The following is an 18437-nucleotide window of genomic DNA, read 5'->3' as shown; positions in this document are numbered from 1 at the left end:
GAGAGGAGGAAGCAGGCTCCCTGCTGAGCAGAGAACCCGATGCGGGGCTCGATCCCAGGACCCTGAGATCATGACCTGAGCCGAAGGCCGAGGCTTAACCCACTGAGCCGCCCAGGCGCCCCAATAATACAGGGATTTTTCATCCCTCCCGCCGCTGCTCATTTGGAGGACTGTGAAAGGATCACTGCCAAGGCCCCCACAGTTGAGCAGCGTGAGTGAGGAAGGAGGGAACCCAGGGAATGAGGAAACATAATGGGGAAGAGCAGTGGGAAGCCCAGAGAAGGATCAGAATTTTGTTCTATTTAAAGTCCAGTGGATAAAATGGGTAGCTTTTAATTAAGATTTCCTGAAACTGTAATTTTCTTGTTATTTTTACTCCATCTATTTCCATGTTGTGATGATAGTAAAGCCCTTAGAAAAACCTCAAAAGGGCTCTGAGCTTATTTCAAGAACAGAAGGTAGGAGAGAATCAGGGAATGCAAACTACATTTCCATTATGCAGTGAAGCAGGAAGAGAAAGAAAAACAAAACAAAACAAACAAAAAAACTTGAACCAGGAACAACGGCCTAAAGAAGTTTCCCAATCTTGGCATCATTAACATTCGGGTTGGACAATTCTTTGTTGCGGCTGTTCAGTGGCATCCCTGGCCTATACCCACTATGTTCCACCAGCACTGCCCCCACTTTGACAACCGAAAATGGCTCTAGACATTGCCAAATTTCCCTGGGTATATGGGGGAAGACGGTACAAAATCAGGTCTGGTTGAGAACCCCTGGTTCAGAGGAAGACAAAGAGGACAGGTGAGAGGTGTACAGTGCGAGGAGCCCGAATCGCATTGCTGAAACAGAAAGAAGAGCCCTCCACTGGTAGATGCCATGACTGCCGCCAGCTCCTTTCCCAACTTCCAAGAGTCTCGATCAGAGATCATCACTCCTGAGCCTTATAAGAACCATCCTAAGGAGCTTGGAGCTGGGCACGTCTCCTGTCACTGCCAGGCAAGGGTGTAAGACAAAGCTGAAGTGGGAGAAATATTTCTTACCTTAAGAGTTGAAATTTAAGGCACTCCCAGATAGAAACATGGTTATAAACAGTAATCATTTTTAATAATTCAGACACACCTAAGATTAAATGGTCTTTTATAGGCCGGTCTGGGATTCCAGAACCATTTATAAAACCATTTCTACTGGAAGCTGTAGAGTTTCAAATAACTGAAACATGACATTTTATATCCCAACCCATAAGTTAGAAAGAATCTGTATGTACAGATTTTAGAAAGAGTTCTTTGTTATTCCCAAAGGGTCAGAACCACATGCATGTTCAAATCTGCCACCAAATACCAAGAAAGGCACATCTCCATTCAGAATGATTTTAGGTATTCAAGTCTAGGTAGAGCAACAAAACAGAACCAAACATCTTGAACATGTTAATTTCCATAAGATATTAATGTCCTACCTATAGGTAGGACCTGAGCAATTCTAAATTAAAAGGCCAGAGAAGGGGCGCCTGGGTGGCTCAGTGGGTTAAGCCGCTGCCTTCGGCTCGGGTCATGATCTCAGGGTCCTGGGATCGAGTTCCGTATCGGGCTCTCCGCTCAGCAGGGAGCCTGCTTCCTCCTCTCTCTCTCTCTCTCTCTCTCTCTCTCTCTGCCTACTTGTGATCTCTCTCTGTCAAATAAATAAATAAAATCTTAAAAAAAAAAAAAAAAAAAAAAGGCCAGAGAAAAAGTATCTCACCAAACGGAGCCACAGAAAACCTTAAAACTGATTTTAGCCTTCATATACTGTTTGAAAATACATCCTCCCTTACCTTTTGAAATTACAATCTCCACCAAAAGAGTAAACTGATTATATATAGAAACATACTGAAATTTCAATAATGAAACCAAATTCATCTAAAACTCCTATATATCTGAACTACTTCTCACTGATTATTTTGAATATGTACCACAAGCTGAATGTTAGTTAGCTCCTATGCCAAGAAGCTGTAACCACAGACTCAGTGCTGACCAGAAAGCCGGGAGCTCAAGTGCAAGGGCCCTGAGCCTCTTCAAATATCCCTTCTGCCATAGACCCCCTCCAAGTCATTTACCCTTTCTTTACTTATCTTTTGTCTCAGAGGAATAAGTATCCTGCTGCTTTTCTCAGATTATCTCTACACTTGGCTCTTGGTCATATCTTCCGCCTCCTCCCGTTCTTGCCCCAACAATTTGCCCAACTTCTCTTCCTACATTTTCCATCTTCTTTCTTCCTCTCCTTGGGCTTCTTTCCCTGAAGAGACTGATACACTCCAACACTGATAACCTAAAAAATGTCCCTATGCACACACACAACTTCTCCCTCAAACCATCTCTATCTTCCTCTTTCTACTAGAAAAGAAACTTTCCCTCTATTTCCTGGACCTTCCATTCATTCTCTTCCTCCTAAACTCTACTCTACTCCTATTAGTATATTAACACTGATCGCTTCTCAGCCTTTTGGCCAAGATCAAGTGTAGCATATTAACACTGACCTGCCCAAGGTCACAGTAACCTCGTAATTACCAAATCCAGTTCCTGACTCAAGCCCTACCTCACTGTTGAAATCATCTGCTGTCAGAAGACTTAGGAAAGTCTCTTTTATGATGGTTCTCTGTATGCTTCTGTATTTTCTATTACTGTTAAGAAACAAATTAAAACTAATGGTAGGAGTCAAGGAAATAAGACTATGAGAATTTTTTTCTAACAAAAACAAATATTTACAATGCATGAATGGGATATACCTTTTAAAGAATCTGTTAATAATTTGTAAAATAGAAGAACTTAAAGTCACTTTTAAAATCTCACAATTTTAAGAGTTTTACTGAGCACAGTCTTCATCTCTGTGAAGATCATCATGTTAGACATGGCGTTGGCACTCAAATGTTTTAGAGATGGACCTACGGCTATGTAGAAGAAGTACAGGGTAACAGAAAGACACTGGTTTGGGAACTGAATGTTTTGATCCTGGACTAAACTACTAAATAGATGTGCTGCCTTACTCACCTAAGTCACTTAATCAATTTGGTTGTGTTTTCACTAGTAAAATAGAAATACTAATCACTGTCTCATCCATCTCAAGTCATCAAAACACTGATTTTAAAAAAAATGAGGAAATTCTTTGAAAATATACAATTTTTATTGAATTTCTCATTTTCTAATGTTAGAATTTCATAAATTCAATAAATATTTGATTCACTTTTCTAAGGCTTTTTCTAAGCTAATCAAAGAACAAAGGGCCTTGTCATGTATTTGTAGACTAAAGCAAAACCCAGAAAATGTGCACTTTATATTCACTGACTCATGAAAAGCTAAATATGCAAGACCCTGGGTTAGGGCTACACAGAGGAATGATGTTTCCGCCCAGAAGGAATTCACTGTCCAGTTTATAAAGTGCTCTATTTCAAATCCACCCCATATGACATCTGAGTTGTCTAGTTCTGGTCAGCAGAAACAACTTAACTTAAACACCACGGTCTGCAAACATCAAAGTCAAACCCTAGCTGCCTCCTCATTTTGTGAGAGTGGCCCAGGAAGAAAGGGCAAGACCATAGCAAGAAAATTACTATGTAAATCAAGGAAAAGCTTGACTCATGTGGCTGTGCAAACTACAGTGAGATCTCTCGTTAAGGCAAAAGATAGCATTTGGGGCTAAAGAGGCTGAAAGAATGACGCAAACAGCAAGACCCAGAGCTGCGGGGGCGGACGGGCGGCACCATCCGCTTGTCTGAAGACTGTTATGAGCACTATGGAACGAGCCTACCCAGAGTCGGCATGTAATACTTGTCGCAATGTTAGGAACAATCTTAAACCACTAAATTTGAAAATTATGAAATCTACAAATACTAGAAAAACATATTCTCAAATTTGATACAAGAAGAAATAGGGGGCGCCTGGGTGGCTCGGTTAGTTAAGTGTCTGCCTTCGCTCAGGTCATGATCCCAGGGTCCCAGGATCAAATGCCACACTGGGCTTTCTGCTTAGCAGAGAATCTCCTTCTCCCTCTCCCTCTGCCTGCTGCTCTGCTGCTTGTGCTCTCTCTCTCTCTCTCTCCCCACCACATACCTACATACATAAATAAATAAATTTTTTAAAAGAAAAAATAGAAAATATGAATATTCATCTACATACCTATCAAATAAACTGAACCTACTTTCAAGCTTTCTCATTTAAAAAAAGTTGGGGGGGGGCCTGGGTGGCTCAGTGGGTTAAACCTCTGCCTTCGGCTTGGGTCATGATCTCAGGGTCCTGGGATCGAGTCCCACATCCAGCTCTCTGCTCAGCGGAGAGCCTGCTTCCTCCTCTCTTTCTCTCTCTGCCTGCCTCTCTGCCTGTTTGTGATCTGTCTCTGTCAAATAAGTTAATAAAATCTTAAAAAAAAAAAAAATAGTTGGGGGAGCAGAGGAAGGAGATGCCTCACAATGAATGCTCCAAACACATAGAGAAAAGTACCAATTTTATACAAACTCTTAAAGGAACATAAAAGAAGGATCACCTCCCAGCTTATTACACAAAGCCAGCAAAACCTCCATACTAAAGATTGAGAAGAAAATTACTAGAAAAGAAAAATGCAAATCAATCTCTTAGTGAATATAAATGCAAAAAATCCTAAACCACATAACAGGAAATCTAAACAACAGTAATAATGATAATACATCATGACTACATTTGGCTTAATCCAGGAATTCAAGGCTTATGTAACATTCAAAAAAAAAAAAAAATCAAGCAGTGCAATCCACCACATAAACTAATCACTGTAATTCAATATATTAACAGAATAAAGAATAAAAACCATTTCACCATTTAACTAGGTAGAGAAAAAGAATTTGATAAAATTCAATACCCATTCACAAAAAATATTCTTAGCAGATGAGGAATGGAAGTGAATTTCATTTCCTTAATCTTAAAAAAGGTATTTACCCAAAAAAACCTACATCAAGTATCATATTTAATGGAGAAACACTAAAATCACTTCCTGGTAACATGAATGAGAGAGAGATGTCTGCTATCTCTCCTATTCGAGACTGTATTATAAGTTCTAGCTAGTGAAATAAGACTAGAAAAAAAAAGGTTTAAGGGTCAGCAGGGAAGAAATAAAATTCTCAATTGCAAATGACAGCTTTGTTTATTCATGTATAAAGTTGAAGAGGCTCACTGACTACTTTAATAAGTGAGTTTGGAAAGATAAATGAATACAATCTATAAAATCAAATTTTTCTATATATTAGCAACAGACAACTAGAAAACAAAAATAATTTAATGTAATCACTTAAGAGTAGCATCAAAATACATCAAATATCTAGAAATCAATTAAAGATATATAAGATCATTAGACTAAAAACTAAAATTTTAATATAATGTTATGTTTTAATGGAGGTATATATAAGATTTGTGAATTATAGGACTCAACATTGTAAAAATGATAATTCTCCCCCAAATTGTCCTGTAGATTACAATCCTAGCAGCTCTGGAGAATAGTGGACAAGGTGAGTCTAAAATTTATATGGAACTGCAAAAAAGTCAAAACTAACCAAGATAATCTTGAACAAAGAATAACAAAGCTGGAAATGTATACTACCAGATACCAAAACTTTTTATAAAACTACAGTAATGAAGACAGTGAGTTATTAGGAAAGAAGAGACAAACAGACTCATGAAATAGGCCTGAGTGTAGAAACTGATTCACATGTACAGATATACCAAAAATAGAACTAGAAGCCCAAAAACTGACCTTCGTAAAACTTCCACCCTTTCCCATTTCATTTATGACAGACGTGACAAAGCAGAGCAATGAAAAAGAATGCTCTCTTTGGTAAATGATGCTGGGTCAAACCTGATTATGTCCAAGAGGAATAAAGTTATTTCTTTTTTTTTTTTTAATATTATATTTATTTATTTGACAGACAGAGATCACAAGTAGGCAGAGAGGCAGGCAGAGAGAGAGAGGAGGAAGCAGGCTCCCTGCAGAGCAGAGAGACTGATGCGGGGCTTGATCCCAGGACCTTGGGATCATGACCTGAGCTGAAGGCAGAAGCTTTAACCCACTGAGCCACCCAGGCGCCCCAATAAAGTTATTTCTAATGGGCAGGTTCTCAAAAACTTTACTTCCCGTTATATTTTACGAGAAAGGTACTGGAGGATTAGCTACAATTAAGGGTGTATACGGAGACAGAAGAAGACAGAAATCCAGGCAAGTCCAGGGCAGAACTGCACCACAGGAAATCCCTAGAGCCACAGCTACCCAGCAGGACTAGCGGATGAATCCAGCCTAAGGGGAATTGAGGTGACTCCAGGAAAAACACAAGATGGAACACCATGGATTTCAGCATAAGAAAAATTTTACTGATAGGCCTGTGGCAGAAATAATAAGGCATTAGGGAAGATTAACTATAAAGAAAACTAGCATACAATTCTTAAGATTAAGAACAACAACAAATTATGGAAGCCATTCTGATGATGATGATTGGGCATTAATTCACCTACCCATGAATATTTTCAGTCATAATAATGTAGACCCTATTAAACCAAAAACATGATACAACTATGTTGGTTGGGAACATGAGAGCAGAGAACTATGTACTCATTTACCATTGTGAGAAATCAAGAAATGATGTCAAAAATTAACAACAACAACAAAATAGCAGACTAAGTATATTATTCAGAAACAGAGGCAATTATAAAGGAAAACCGCCAGAATTAAGAATAAGTCCTTCTGGAAATGAGACTAAAAGACATAAAAAGTAGGAAACTATTCTTTTGAAACATAATTTTTTTAGTTTCTTTTTCATCTATATTCCTATGTTACCTAAATATTAAAACTTTTAAAAATGTCATGGATCTCCTTACATGAGAGCTGAAATATTTTTTAGATGGACTACAAAAATGCATGATGATTAAAGTTACTATGAATGAATAACCCATGGATTCATTAATTTTTTTAAAAATTTACATCCAGCTGGGGTGCCTGGGTGGCTCAGTGGGTTAAAGCCTCTGCCTTCAGCTCAGGTCACGATCCCAGGGTCCTGGGATCGAGCCCTGCATCAGGCTCTCTGCTCAGCAGGGAGCCTGCTTCCCTTCCTCTCTCTCTGCCTGCCTCTCTGCCTACCTGTGATCTCTGTCAAATAAATAAATAAAATCTTAAGAAAAAAAAAAAATTTACATCTAACTTCTCACCATAACTATGACCTCCATAAAAACTGACAAGTCTTCAAACTAGTTTTCTCTCCTGGGCTCTAATCCATCATCTTTTACTACCCAGAGATCCCATGATTGCTTTAAGGGTACAAATTTTCTAATACTCATATTCATATTTTATTATTTTTTAAAAACTGAGCTACTCCTCAATATTTCCATATTCCTATCAATGGTATCTTTCCCCATTACCTAAATTCTGAGACTCCTCATGGGCATGGCTGATAAGTCAACAAATTTTGTCAATTACTTTATGACTAGCATGAAACAGACCTTACCATTTATGCCTTAATTTCCTGTAGTTTCTTCAGTGTTCTCCTAGCCTTAAGTCATTTCTCATACTACATACAATAAGCAGATTAAGACTTCTGTCTAGTGGGACGCCTGGGTGGCTCAGTGGGTTAAGCCGCTGCCTTCGGCTCGGGTCATGATCTCGGGGTCCTGGGATCGAGTCCCGCATCGGGCTCTCTGCTCAGCAGGGAGCCTGCTTCCCTCTCTCTCTCTGCCTGCCTCTCCGACTACTTGTGATTTCTGTCTGTCAAATAAATAAATAAAATCTTTAAAAAAAAAAAAAAAAAGACTTCTGTCTAGAATGTTCTCCCAATACTTCTCCACTGTTGAAGACCACATATTCTCTCCTTTGCTCTTTTTTTTTTTCATTGCACTTCATCATACCATGATAAATATATACATATCTGTCTGTCTCTCTCCCTACCACAGTTGGAGATAAGATCTGTGAGATCAGGAGCTATTCTGTTCACTGTAGTATCCCCACTACTTAGCTAAGTGCTGGCACTGGTTGAAGACTCTGTTAAAGTATTTTTAATTTAAAAAGTTCATTAATTCATAACTCAAAAAATGCATATTAAACACTAACATAACGGAGATACTGTGGATAAAGCAATGAATAACTAATAGAGTTAGAGCAGAAGAGAAAGGAGAGATGCCAAGGCGGAACTCTAACTCCAGACTTGGTAAGAGGTTCTCTGAACAGGTAAAGGGATTTCTAAGTTCAGAACTGAGTGAGGAGTAGAAAATGGGTAATTAAATGTAGGAAAGAAAGCGGCATGAGATATGACCAGAGAATGCAAGGGCAGGATGTGGGCGTGGGGCGGGGGGGTGAATAGCACATTCAAAACTCTGCAAAAGGGCTCATGTGATTCACGTGTTGAACAAGAAAAGAAAGAGAGGCCAAGGAGACAAGCAAAAGCCCAATTATGAAGTACTTTGTGAGTCATGTCAGGTGTTTTGACTTTATACATAATATTTAGTGGCTTTGTCCTTAAAATTCAACAGGAGTCACTGAAACATCCTCAGAAGAATAGCGCTATCAGATCTTCACGTCAGACAGAGCTTCTGAATGCAGTATGAAGAATGAGCTGAAGAGAATAAGACAAGAAGAGAGAGGAGATGAAATGCCATTTACCCGGCATAGAGATGGGGCAAGTCAGTATTTACAGAGACAAAGTCAATGGGACCTGCTGGCTAATTAGATGTTTGCAATAAACAATGGGAAAAGTTTAGGAAGATGCTTGGGGTTCTGGTTTAGGCAGCCGGGTAGATAGTGGTACTTTCACTGAGATACAGCACATAGAAGAAAGAGCCGGTTTGATAGAACGAATGACATTACGAGATGAATTAGAAGTGCTGGTGAGACTTCCAAGCAAACAATGTTAATAGTGGATTGATACAAACAACTGAAGCTCAGAGTAAAGACATAAATTTGGAAATCATTAACATATAGATGATAACTGAAGCCATGAGAATGAATGAAATCATCCATGCAGGCCTTATATAGAAAGGATGCACAGTATTCCCTGGGAAACCCCATGATTTTAAAAGATGGATAGAGGGGGCGCCTGGGTGGCTCAGTGGGTTAAAGCCTCTGCCTTCCGCTCAGATCATGGTCCCAGGGTCCTGGTATCGAACCCCACATCAGGCTCTCTGCTCAGCAGGGAGCCTGCTTCCTTCTCTCTCTCTCTGCCTGCCTCTTTGCCTACTTGTGATCTCATATCTGTCAAATAAATAAATAAAATCTTAAAAAAAAAAAAAAAAGATGGATCGAGAAAAAGGAACCGAAGAAGGGGAGTGAGAAAAAACAAAGGAGGAAGAAAACCAAGAGTACAGAGTCACAGAATAAAAAAGTATTTCAGGAGCCAGGGGTAGTCATAGTGCTTAAGGCTAAAGCAGGTCAAGTAGTACAATTTAAGGACTGAAATTTATTTAGGAAAAAAAAAAGAAAACAAATTTTTTTTAAATTTAAAAAAAAGACTGAAATTTGTCCATCCAATTTAATAGGAATCATCAGCAATCTAGAAGAGAGCCATTCAAATGGCTGAGCAGGAACAAAAGTGGTATTTCAGAGATAGAAATACTAAGAGATAAGGTAGGTATTAAATACACACAATTCCAATAAACTTGACTATCAAAGGAAAAGAAAGAAAACAAATCTTAAAAGGGACACAGAGTAAAATGAATAATTTTTTAAGATAGGGAAGATTTGTGTATATTTAAAAGCTTTGGGGAAGAAGCTATTTAGAGAGAGAAGTTGATGGTGAATTGTAGTTGACATAATCCATTGAGTGAGATCTCTGACAAGGTAGGAGGGAATGCATTTGGGGAGCACAGATGTTGGAATTAGCCTTAGGCCACAAGAAGATGCATTTACATTCAGTTCAGAGGGGTAATAAAAAAGCTACTCCCTTATTCAAAATCCTCTAAACACTTCTCATTTGCAAAGTTAAACACAAATGCTTTAGTTTGTTCAACTACATGGGTATTCAAATAAATGCAAATTTACAATGAAATACCGTTTTTTTATATATTGAGTTACCAATAAGAAGAAGTACTGATAATGCTCAATGGCAATGAAGGCAAGCTAGAACTGGTGTGCACATAACTTATCCACAGACTTTAAAATGGGTGCAACCCTGGGACACGTGGGTGGCTCAGTCATAAAGCATTTGCCTTTGGTTCAGGTCAGGATCCCTGCAGACGGGGCCCCATATTGGGCTCCCTGCTCAGCGGGGCACCTGCTTCTCCCTCTCCAGTTCCCCTACATTTGTGTTCCCCCTCTCGCTCTCTCTCTGTCATAAATAAATAAAATCTTTGAATAAACAAACAAATAAATAAATTGGTATAACCCTTTGGCAATTTATTTGCCAGCATCTATCAAAAATCATATATATTGGGGCGCCTGGGTGGCTCGGTGGGTTAAGGCCTCTGCTTTCGGCTCAGGTCATGATCTCAGGGTCCTGGGATAGAGCCCTGCATCAGGCTGTCTGCTCAGCAGGGAGCCTGCTTCCTCCTCTCTCTCTCTGCCTGCCTCTCCATCTACTTGTGATCTCTATCTGTCAAATAAATAAATAAAATCTTAAAAAAAAATCATATATATTCACACTAATTGTTTTCTGGGAATCTAGTCTGATGAAACAATGTAAAATATAGGAAGGAACATACATATATAAGACTTCCTGGAGAACTACCTATAACAGTGAAAATACACTATACAGTGGAAATAACACTATCGAAATGGTCAAGTAAATCATGCTAGCATAATACAGAGTTGTTGGAGCAATATCAATTAATCATAAAATCATAGCACATTAATTACATAAAACATGGATAACATGTATAATGGTATGTATATATATTAAAGTATGTCTATATATGTATATATACTGTGACTATCAAAAGATGATCAAAGATACTATCAAAAGATGCATTAAAATATTGAAAGAATAGGGGCAGCTGCGTGGCTCAGTCAGTTGGGTGTCTGTCTTCAGCTTGGGTCATGGGACTGAGCCCCGCATCAGGCTCCCTGCTCAGTGGGGAATCTGCTTCTTCCTCTCCCTCTCCCCACTCGTGCTCACTGTCTTTCTCTCTAATAAATAATATCTTTTTAAAAGAGTATTGGGGGCACCTGGGTGACTCAGTGGGTTAAGCCTCTGCCTTCAGCTCAGTTCATGGTCTCAGGGTCCTGGGATGGAGCCCCGCATCCAGCTCTCTGCTCAGCAGGGAGCCTGCTTCCTCTGCTCTCTCTGCCAGCCTCTCTGCCTACTTGTGCTCCCTCTCTCTCTGTTAAATAAATAAAATCTTTTTTTTTTAATTTAAAAAATAAAAAATATTGTAAGAATATGAAAAATACTAAAATACTATTGTAATTATATTATAAAAAAAGAATTATGAGAAATTTTGTCTCTCCCAAATTTTTTCTCTTATAAATATAGCAAATGATAACATGTTTAAAATTGTAAAGACTGACATTTAAGGAAGCCCATTACAACATTCTCAACTCCCACTACTTCCCATGGAAACCCTGATACCCAAACAACTTATCTTCTCATTCCTTGCCCATTCCCATTTTAAGAGCTTTGCTAACACTACCCTCCCTAATTGGAATGTCTTCACCCTCCCATCTGCTTTTCTAAATCCACTCAGTCTGCAAAGTCCAGCATATGCCCTGTATCTTTTCCAAAGACTTCACCAACCCTCCTAGCCACAGTAAAATCATCCTTCTGGAACACCTATAGCACATGTCTGTACTATTTATTTGAACCTTTGTACAGGGGATCTTTCCTACATCACCCAGAATAATGCTCTTAAGTAGTACCAGACAACATGTCGTCTAGTTCTTCTGCCCAGGCAGCCAATGTTTCTATCTAGAGAAAAGGAATATAATATCCTCTATGGAATTCCGTGCTTTAGCTTATCTATTTCTCAATCATAAAACCACTAATATAGGACAATACTAGAAGTAACCTTCTGAGGTTAGGAAGAAGTAAATGCTATTAGAATGTCTAGAATGAAGACTAATTTTATGGGTTATAATAACTAACTACTGAAAATTTTTTTTAAGATTTTTATTTATTTATTTGACAGAGAGAAATCACAAGTAAGCAGAGAGGCAGGCAGAGAGAGAGGAGGAAGCAGGCTCCCCGCTGAGCAGAGAGCCCGATGCGGGACTCGATCCCAGGACCCTGAGATCATGACCTGAGCTGAAGGCAGCGGCTTAACCCACTGAGCCACCCAGGTTCCCAATACTGAAATATTTTATAAGCTTTTCATACACAATGTCTTTAGAGTGCACATATTTTTAAATTTTAATTTCATCTTAAAAGTTTCTTCTAACTTATTTTAAAATATTCACTCTTGGTTACTATCAAAAAGACAAGAGGGCGCCTGGGTGGCTCAGTGGGTTAAAGCCTCTGCCTTTGGCTCAGCTCATGATCCCAGAGTCCTGGGATTGAGGCCCACATTGGGCTCTCTGCTCAGCGGGAAGCCGGCTTCCCCGTCTCTCTCTGCCTGCCTCGGCCTACTTGTGATTTCTCTCTCTGTCAAATAAATAAATTAAAAATTCTTAAAAAACAAAAACAAGGGCTATTCAGTGCTAGCAAGGATGTGGAGAAAAGGGAACCCTCGTGCACTGCCGGTAGGAATGTAAATTGGTGCAGCTGTTATGGAAAACAATGTGGGGGTTCCTCAAGAAATTAAAAATAGAACTCTAATTTGATCCAGCAATCCCATTTCTGAGTACATATCCAAAGGAACTGAAGTCACTGCCTTTAAGAATTATCTACAACCCCATGTCATAGTAATATTATTCACAATAGCCAAGACATGGAAACAACCTAAGTGTCCATCAACAGATAAATGCTTAAAGAAATATTATCACCTATCAAAAGGAAGGAAATCCTGCCATTTATAACAACATGGATGAACTCTGAGGGCATTATGCTAAGTGAAATAAGTCCAAGAGAGAATGACCAGTACTATATGATCTTACTTACATGTGGAATCTAAAAAAGCTGAACTCAGAAACAAAGAGAAGACTCGTGGTGGCCAGGGGTGGGGGTGGATGGAGAGGAAATGGCCAAAGGGCATAAACTTCCAGTTATAAGATGAGTGAGTTCTGGGTTCCTAATGTACAGCATGGTGAACATAGATAACAATACTGTATTGTATACTTGAAAGTTGCTAAGAGAGATCTGAGCTATTCTCACCAAGACCACCACCACCACAACAAAAGAATGGCAATTGTGTGAAGTGATGGCTGTGTTACCTAACCTTATTGTGGTTATCATTCTGCAGTGTATATGTGTATCAAACCACCATCACATTGTAGACCTCCAATTTACACAAGGTTATATGTCAGTTGTATCTCAATAAAATTGCGGAGGGGGAATCATTAAAAAAAAAAAGTCTGACTTCTTGAAGAGAGTAGTTTCTTATCTTTTTTTTTTTTTAAAGATTTTATTTATTTATTTATTTGATAGAGATCACAAGTAGGCAGAGAAGCAGGCAGAGAGAGAGAGGAAGAAGCAGGCTCCCTGCTGAGCAGAGAGCCTGACACAGGGCTCGATCCCAGGACCCTGGGATCATGACCTGAGCTGAAGGCAGAGGCTTTAACCCAATGTGCCACCTAGGCGCCCCAAAGTTTCTTATTTTTAAGAGAAGAATTAGCAAAGACAAGGAAAAAATCCAGGATCAAATATAACATTTAAATCCACTTCTTTGCTGATTTTTAAATATTTATATTTTGGTTAAAAAAGTGAATATTCTGTAAGATATGTAATTAATATTCAAAGACTATCAAAAACCTCCATAGCCTCTGAGCACCCTATAATAATTAAAAAGAAGCAGCAATGGTTCAACAATGAAGTTTCTTTGAGTTCAGGATAAAAGAAAAAGCAAGAGACCAGAAAGGTGTCAAAGGTGACAGCATCAAAGAGGTAAGAAGCAGAAACGTGATTTCTTCATATGTTGAAGGAAGAAAGCTGGGAAACATACCCTTAACAGCAAAATCATAATCCAATTAGGTTAAAAAAGATTTCTGGACATGCTTTACATATTTGACCAGAAAAGGACATTTCAGTGATCTTACTGTCTGTGATAATAGTCTTATAGTTGGTAGAGCACCCTTCACCCGACTCCAGATATCTTTTTAAACTAAGGAAAGGAAAAGCACTTATCAAATATGCTGGTAGTATACATATAAATATATTCACCCTATCATAACCAGGTTTTACAGATTCCATCTCTACCATGTAGTTTTAATTATAGGCAGAAATCCCTGCTGAATTCTGTTTAATGCATTTTTGTTCACATGCCCTAATCTGTAATTTTAAAGCTAAGGCAGTTTCAAGGAATCAATACACTAGAAATTTATAATTCATATATTTTACCGAGTTCAAATCAGACTGTCATATGGTGATACAGGCATAGGATGCTACAGAAGACAGAATTATTAATTTATATGATGGCTTCACATCTAAATTAATCACTTCAACCTATTCAAAGTGGAACCTAGTTAAGATCCAAAAATCTAATCCTAGTTCTAGGTCTCAAAATTCAACCCTCTAAAAAGAATTACAATACCAATGGCTTGAATACCTTATTAAAAGACTGTGACATAGTTAAGGAATAAAAACATTTATATCCACAGGAACCTCAAAAATAGAAACCTCTTTGTCTAGTTTTTTTACTGGATGATCAAAATAACTTCTCCAAATGGACTATCTGGCAATTTATACTGCCAATCTGGTTCAGCGAGGCTGTGGAAAAGCACAGTTGGAAGACTTATTTTTGCCTATTTTTTTTTTTTTTTGTCCACCACCTCCTCAACAATGAGAGCTGATTAGAATGTATCTGACATATATATGTCAAAATATAATTTAAATCAACATCTTTCCTTTACTTAAAAACCAGGATCTATACTGCAATAGTCAGAATGACATTGTGATTTCCAAAACATTAATATAAAAGTTGTCTCTGCTATTTTCCTAGAATTGCCCAATGCCCAGTCCTTTATTCTGAAATCCTATTAGTGCGACAATAGTCAAATATTACCTCAACTCTAAAGCTGAAGATAAAGACAGGGGAAAGTCAACTAATGTCTTGGTGTAATCCAAAAGAGCAAAAACTGTCAGGTGACATGAGGATAAAGGGAAAAACAGTCCAAACTTTTGGAGAAGTAACCTCCTAAATAATTTTAACACTTCCTGTCTGTGCAAGCTAAAAGGAAGATTAAAACCCTCAAAAGATATGAGTTAAAATGACATAAGATGGGGGGGGGTGGATTTAACTTTTTTGACATATTCTTTTCATTTGAAAACAATGTAATAAACTTTAATAAAAGAAGGAAAATGTAAAACTACCCAATGTATCAGTGAATAAGGAGCAACTGATCTGACTACTTCAGCTTCAAAAAATCTCCATTACCAGTGTCTCTACAGCCAGGTAAACACCCAGTGAATATAATTACTATAATTGTTCAAATCTGACTGAACTTAGGTACAGAGAACAATTAAATTACTGTTTAAGTCACTATAATTTGCTACTCAATTCATCTGTAAAATATTTGGGTTTATAGACTATACTGAGAATTATTTGACAAGGAAAAGATGAGACTAAAATCCATCTACTACCTATTCTCAGTAAGACAACTCAAATTTCCAATATGGAACTATTATTACTAGTTATTCCACTTTCTTTATCTTTTGGGCTTTTTGAAGCAAACCGTCTTACGCAATTACATACTTTGAAAATATTCGGTTGATAAAAATCTTTACAAGGAAATGATTTAAAAATCACCAAAAAGCCAAAGGACAAGATGTTCAAGACTTTAGACAGTCTCTAAGAAAGAATACAATCCGGGAATGGCTTTATCAAGGTGGGCAAAGTTCAGAATGGCAGAATTCCTTCCCTGTTGTCATGAATATACGAAAACTACCAGTGGTTTGGTGACTATCACTGGGTGCAATAGTAAAACAGAAGGGAAAAGCCTGGTACAGAATGCCGAATGGCCCAAAGAAAACCTAAGTGGTGACAAGAGCCTAAAGGCACATGCAGGTACGCATCTTTTATATTGGATGTGATACACTTACATGGCCCCTGTTGAATCTCTTGGGGACCAACAGTAAAGCAAGTTTAGAACTTCAAATCTTGAGACATCTATAGCAAGATGCTGATCCAATGTGGCTCCAAATATCTTCTGTTTTCCTGGCTCACCTGAAGAGGAAAAAACACTACAGAGGATGTGGGAACTGAATTTCTTTATGTAGTTTCTTCTAGAGCAACTGTCTGAAAGTTTTGGCCCAATCCTTCATGAAGTCTGGAGGTGAGACACTTGAGGGACTAGTGAAAAACAAAACTCAAATGAAAAGGTGGAGTGAGGCATCTAAACGGGGAATATGAGAGCAAAAGATAATCGTTGTAGGTAACTCAGCATTTCTAATCTGTAAGTGGGAGGAGGCAGAGAAAGGAGAGAAAAAATATGCACAGATGTTTCTCCCTCCACTCCCTCACCCCAATTGCCCCTAAAAATTCCCAAAGTACCTAAGCTTTTTGACCATAATTAGGGAGTGAATAAGCAAGGTTATTTGGAAAGCTAAGTATTTTGTCAAGTCTTCCTCCCCTGTCTATGTGATATTATTAAGCAGCAGGGAGGCCTCTCAGATAATACTTTTTTTCTAAGAACAGATACTGGTACAATACAGCTTGAAGCAATAAAGAGAGAGAAATATAAACTCAATTTCTGCAAAAATGGAAGTCACAGGACAATATACCATATTGACAAAGCTTATTTAATTCTGTTTTTCAAAAGGGGAGGGACAGCTTTCATATAATAAGAAATCAGAACAAAAAGTAGTCTCTATAAATAGAAAATATTTTTAAGCTAAGCAACACAAACTGCATGGTTCATCCCCTTGGGAAATATTATCCCCTGGAAAGATAATCTTTAGGAAAAAACTAAGATTAGCGGAAGCAAATCTGATGTACATTACCACACAAAAACATAAAAATGTAGTCCATAATATTAATTTAGATTCATTTTTAATTAATTTTTTTCCTAAAACATTTTACCTAAATATGGTATTATTCTCCAGCATTCATGCAATAGCCTAGGACATAAAACAGTTTTCTTTCCAAATATTTTCCATTTTAACCAGTTTACTTGAACTATGTCTGGTAAAAATACCAGAATTTTCTGACAAATAAGACTGGAGAGTCAATTAGATCCTTACCTGCCGTGGCTGCTCATTCATTCGTTGTGGGTCTGATTTCACTTTATTACTAGGATGATTTGTGACTTTGGTTACTGGTTGTTTGAAAATTGATGCGGTTTGTCTAATTGGCAACGTTGTATTCAAGTCTGGTTTACCCTGTGGATATAAGCATGTTTTCATTAGTAAATATTACATATAAATATAATTTAATGAATTAATTTGTTATCCATTACTTTCAAGTTTTTACTTAAATTCCAGTTAGTTAATATATGGTGTAATATTAGTTTCAGATGTACAAATCATGATTCCACACTTCCATACATCAGCCAGTGCTCATCACTAGTGCCCTCCTTGATCCCCATAACCTATTTCCCTCATCGCCACACCGACTTCCTCTCTAGTAACCAATAGTTTTCTATAATTAAGAGTCTGTCTCTCGGGCGCCTGGGTGGCTCAGTGGGTTAAGCCGCTGCCTTCGGCTCAGGTCATGATCTCAGGGTCCTGGGATCGAGTCCCGCATCGGGCTCTCTGCTCGGCAGGGAGCCTGCTTCCCTCTCTCTCTCTCTCTGCCTGCCTCTCCATCTGCTTGTGATTTCTCTCTGTCAAATAAATAAATAAAATCTTTAAAAAAAAAAAAAAGAGTCTGTCTCTTGGGGCACCTGGGCGGCTCAGTGGGTTAGGCTGCTGCCTTCCGCTCGGGTCATGATCTCAGGGTCCTGGGATCGAGTCCTGCATCGGGCTCTCTGCTCTGCAGGGAGCCTGCTTCCTCCTCTCCCTCTCTCTGCCTGCCTGTCTGCCTGCTTGTGATCTCTGTCAAATAAATAAATAAAATCTTAAAAAAAAAAGAGTCTGTCTCTTGGTTTGACTTTTTTTTTTTTTAAGTTTTTTTTTATTTACTTAAGTAATCTCTACACCCAGTATGGGGCTCAAACTCATGACTCTGAGATCAAGAGTCACATGCTCCTCTGACTGAGCCAGCCACGCACCCCTGTTTTGTTTCTTAAATTCCACACGAGTGAAATCATATGGAGGGAGCTAGAGATTATGCTAAGCAAAGTCAGTCAATCAGAGAAAGACAAATACCATTATCCATTACTTTAAATCAGATTATTCCAAACTTCTCAATCTCAGCAATATTCAAGTTCACATTTTTAGCACTTCATTATCCAAGACATACATGAAGTTTTCTCATTTAAAAGCTTTCTGTGTACTTTAAAATATAAGA

At 38.3% G+C, this 18437-nt stretch overlaps 1 protein-coding gene across 1 annotated transcript in view; it reads right to left on the bottom strand.

Moving 5' to 3' along the window:
* Window positions 1-18437, bottom strand: part of MBD2 (methyl-CpG binding domain protein 2) — a 67898-nt gene that overhangs the window by 18100 nt on the left and 31361 nt on the right. Inside the window, exon 3 of the mRNA XM_032311414.1 lies at window positions 17231-17368. Within this exon, the coding sequence (XP_032167305.1) occupies window positions 17231-17368 (138 nt within the window). The remainder of the gene's footprint in view (window positions 1-17230; window positions 17369-18437) is intronic.

This window comes from Mustela erminea, chromosome 13 (assembly GCF_009829155.1).
Source record: "Mustela erminea isolate mMusErm1 chromosome 13, mMusErm1.Pri, whole genome shotgun sequence".
Classification (NCBI taxonomy): Eukaryota; Metazoa; Chordata; class Mammalia; order Carnivora; family Mustelidae; genus Mustela; species Mustela erminea.
The sequence above is the reverse complement of the archived record's forward strand: the minus strand, read 5'-3'. Positions and strand labels throughout refer to the sequence as shown.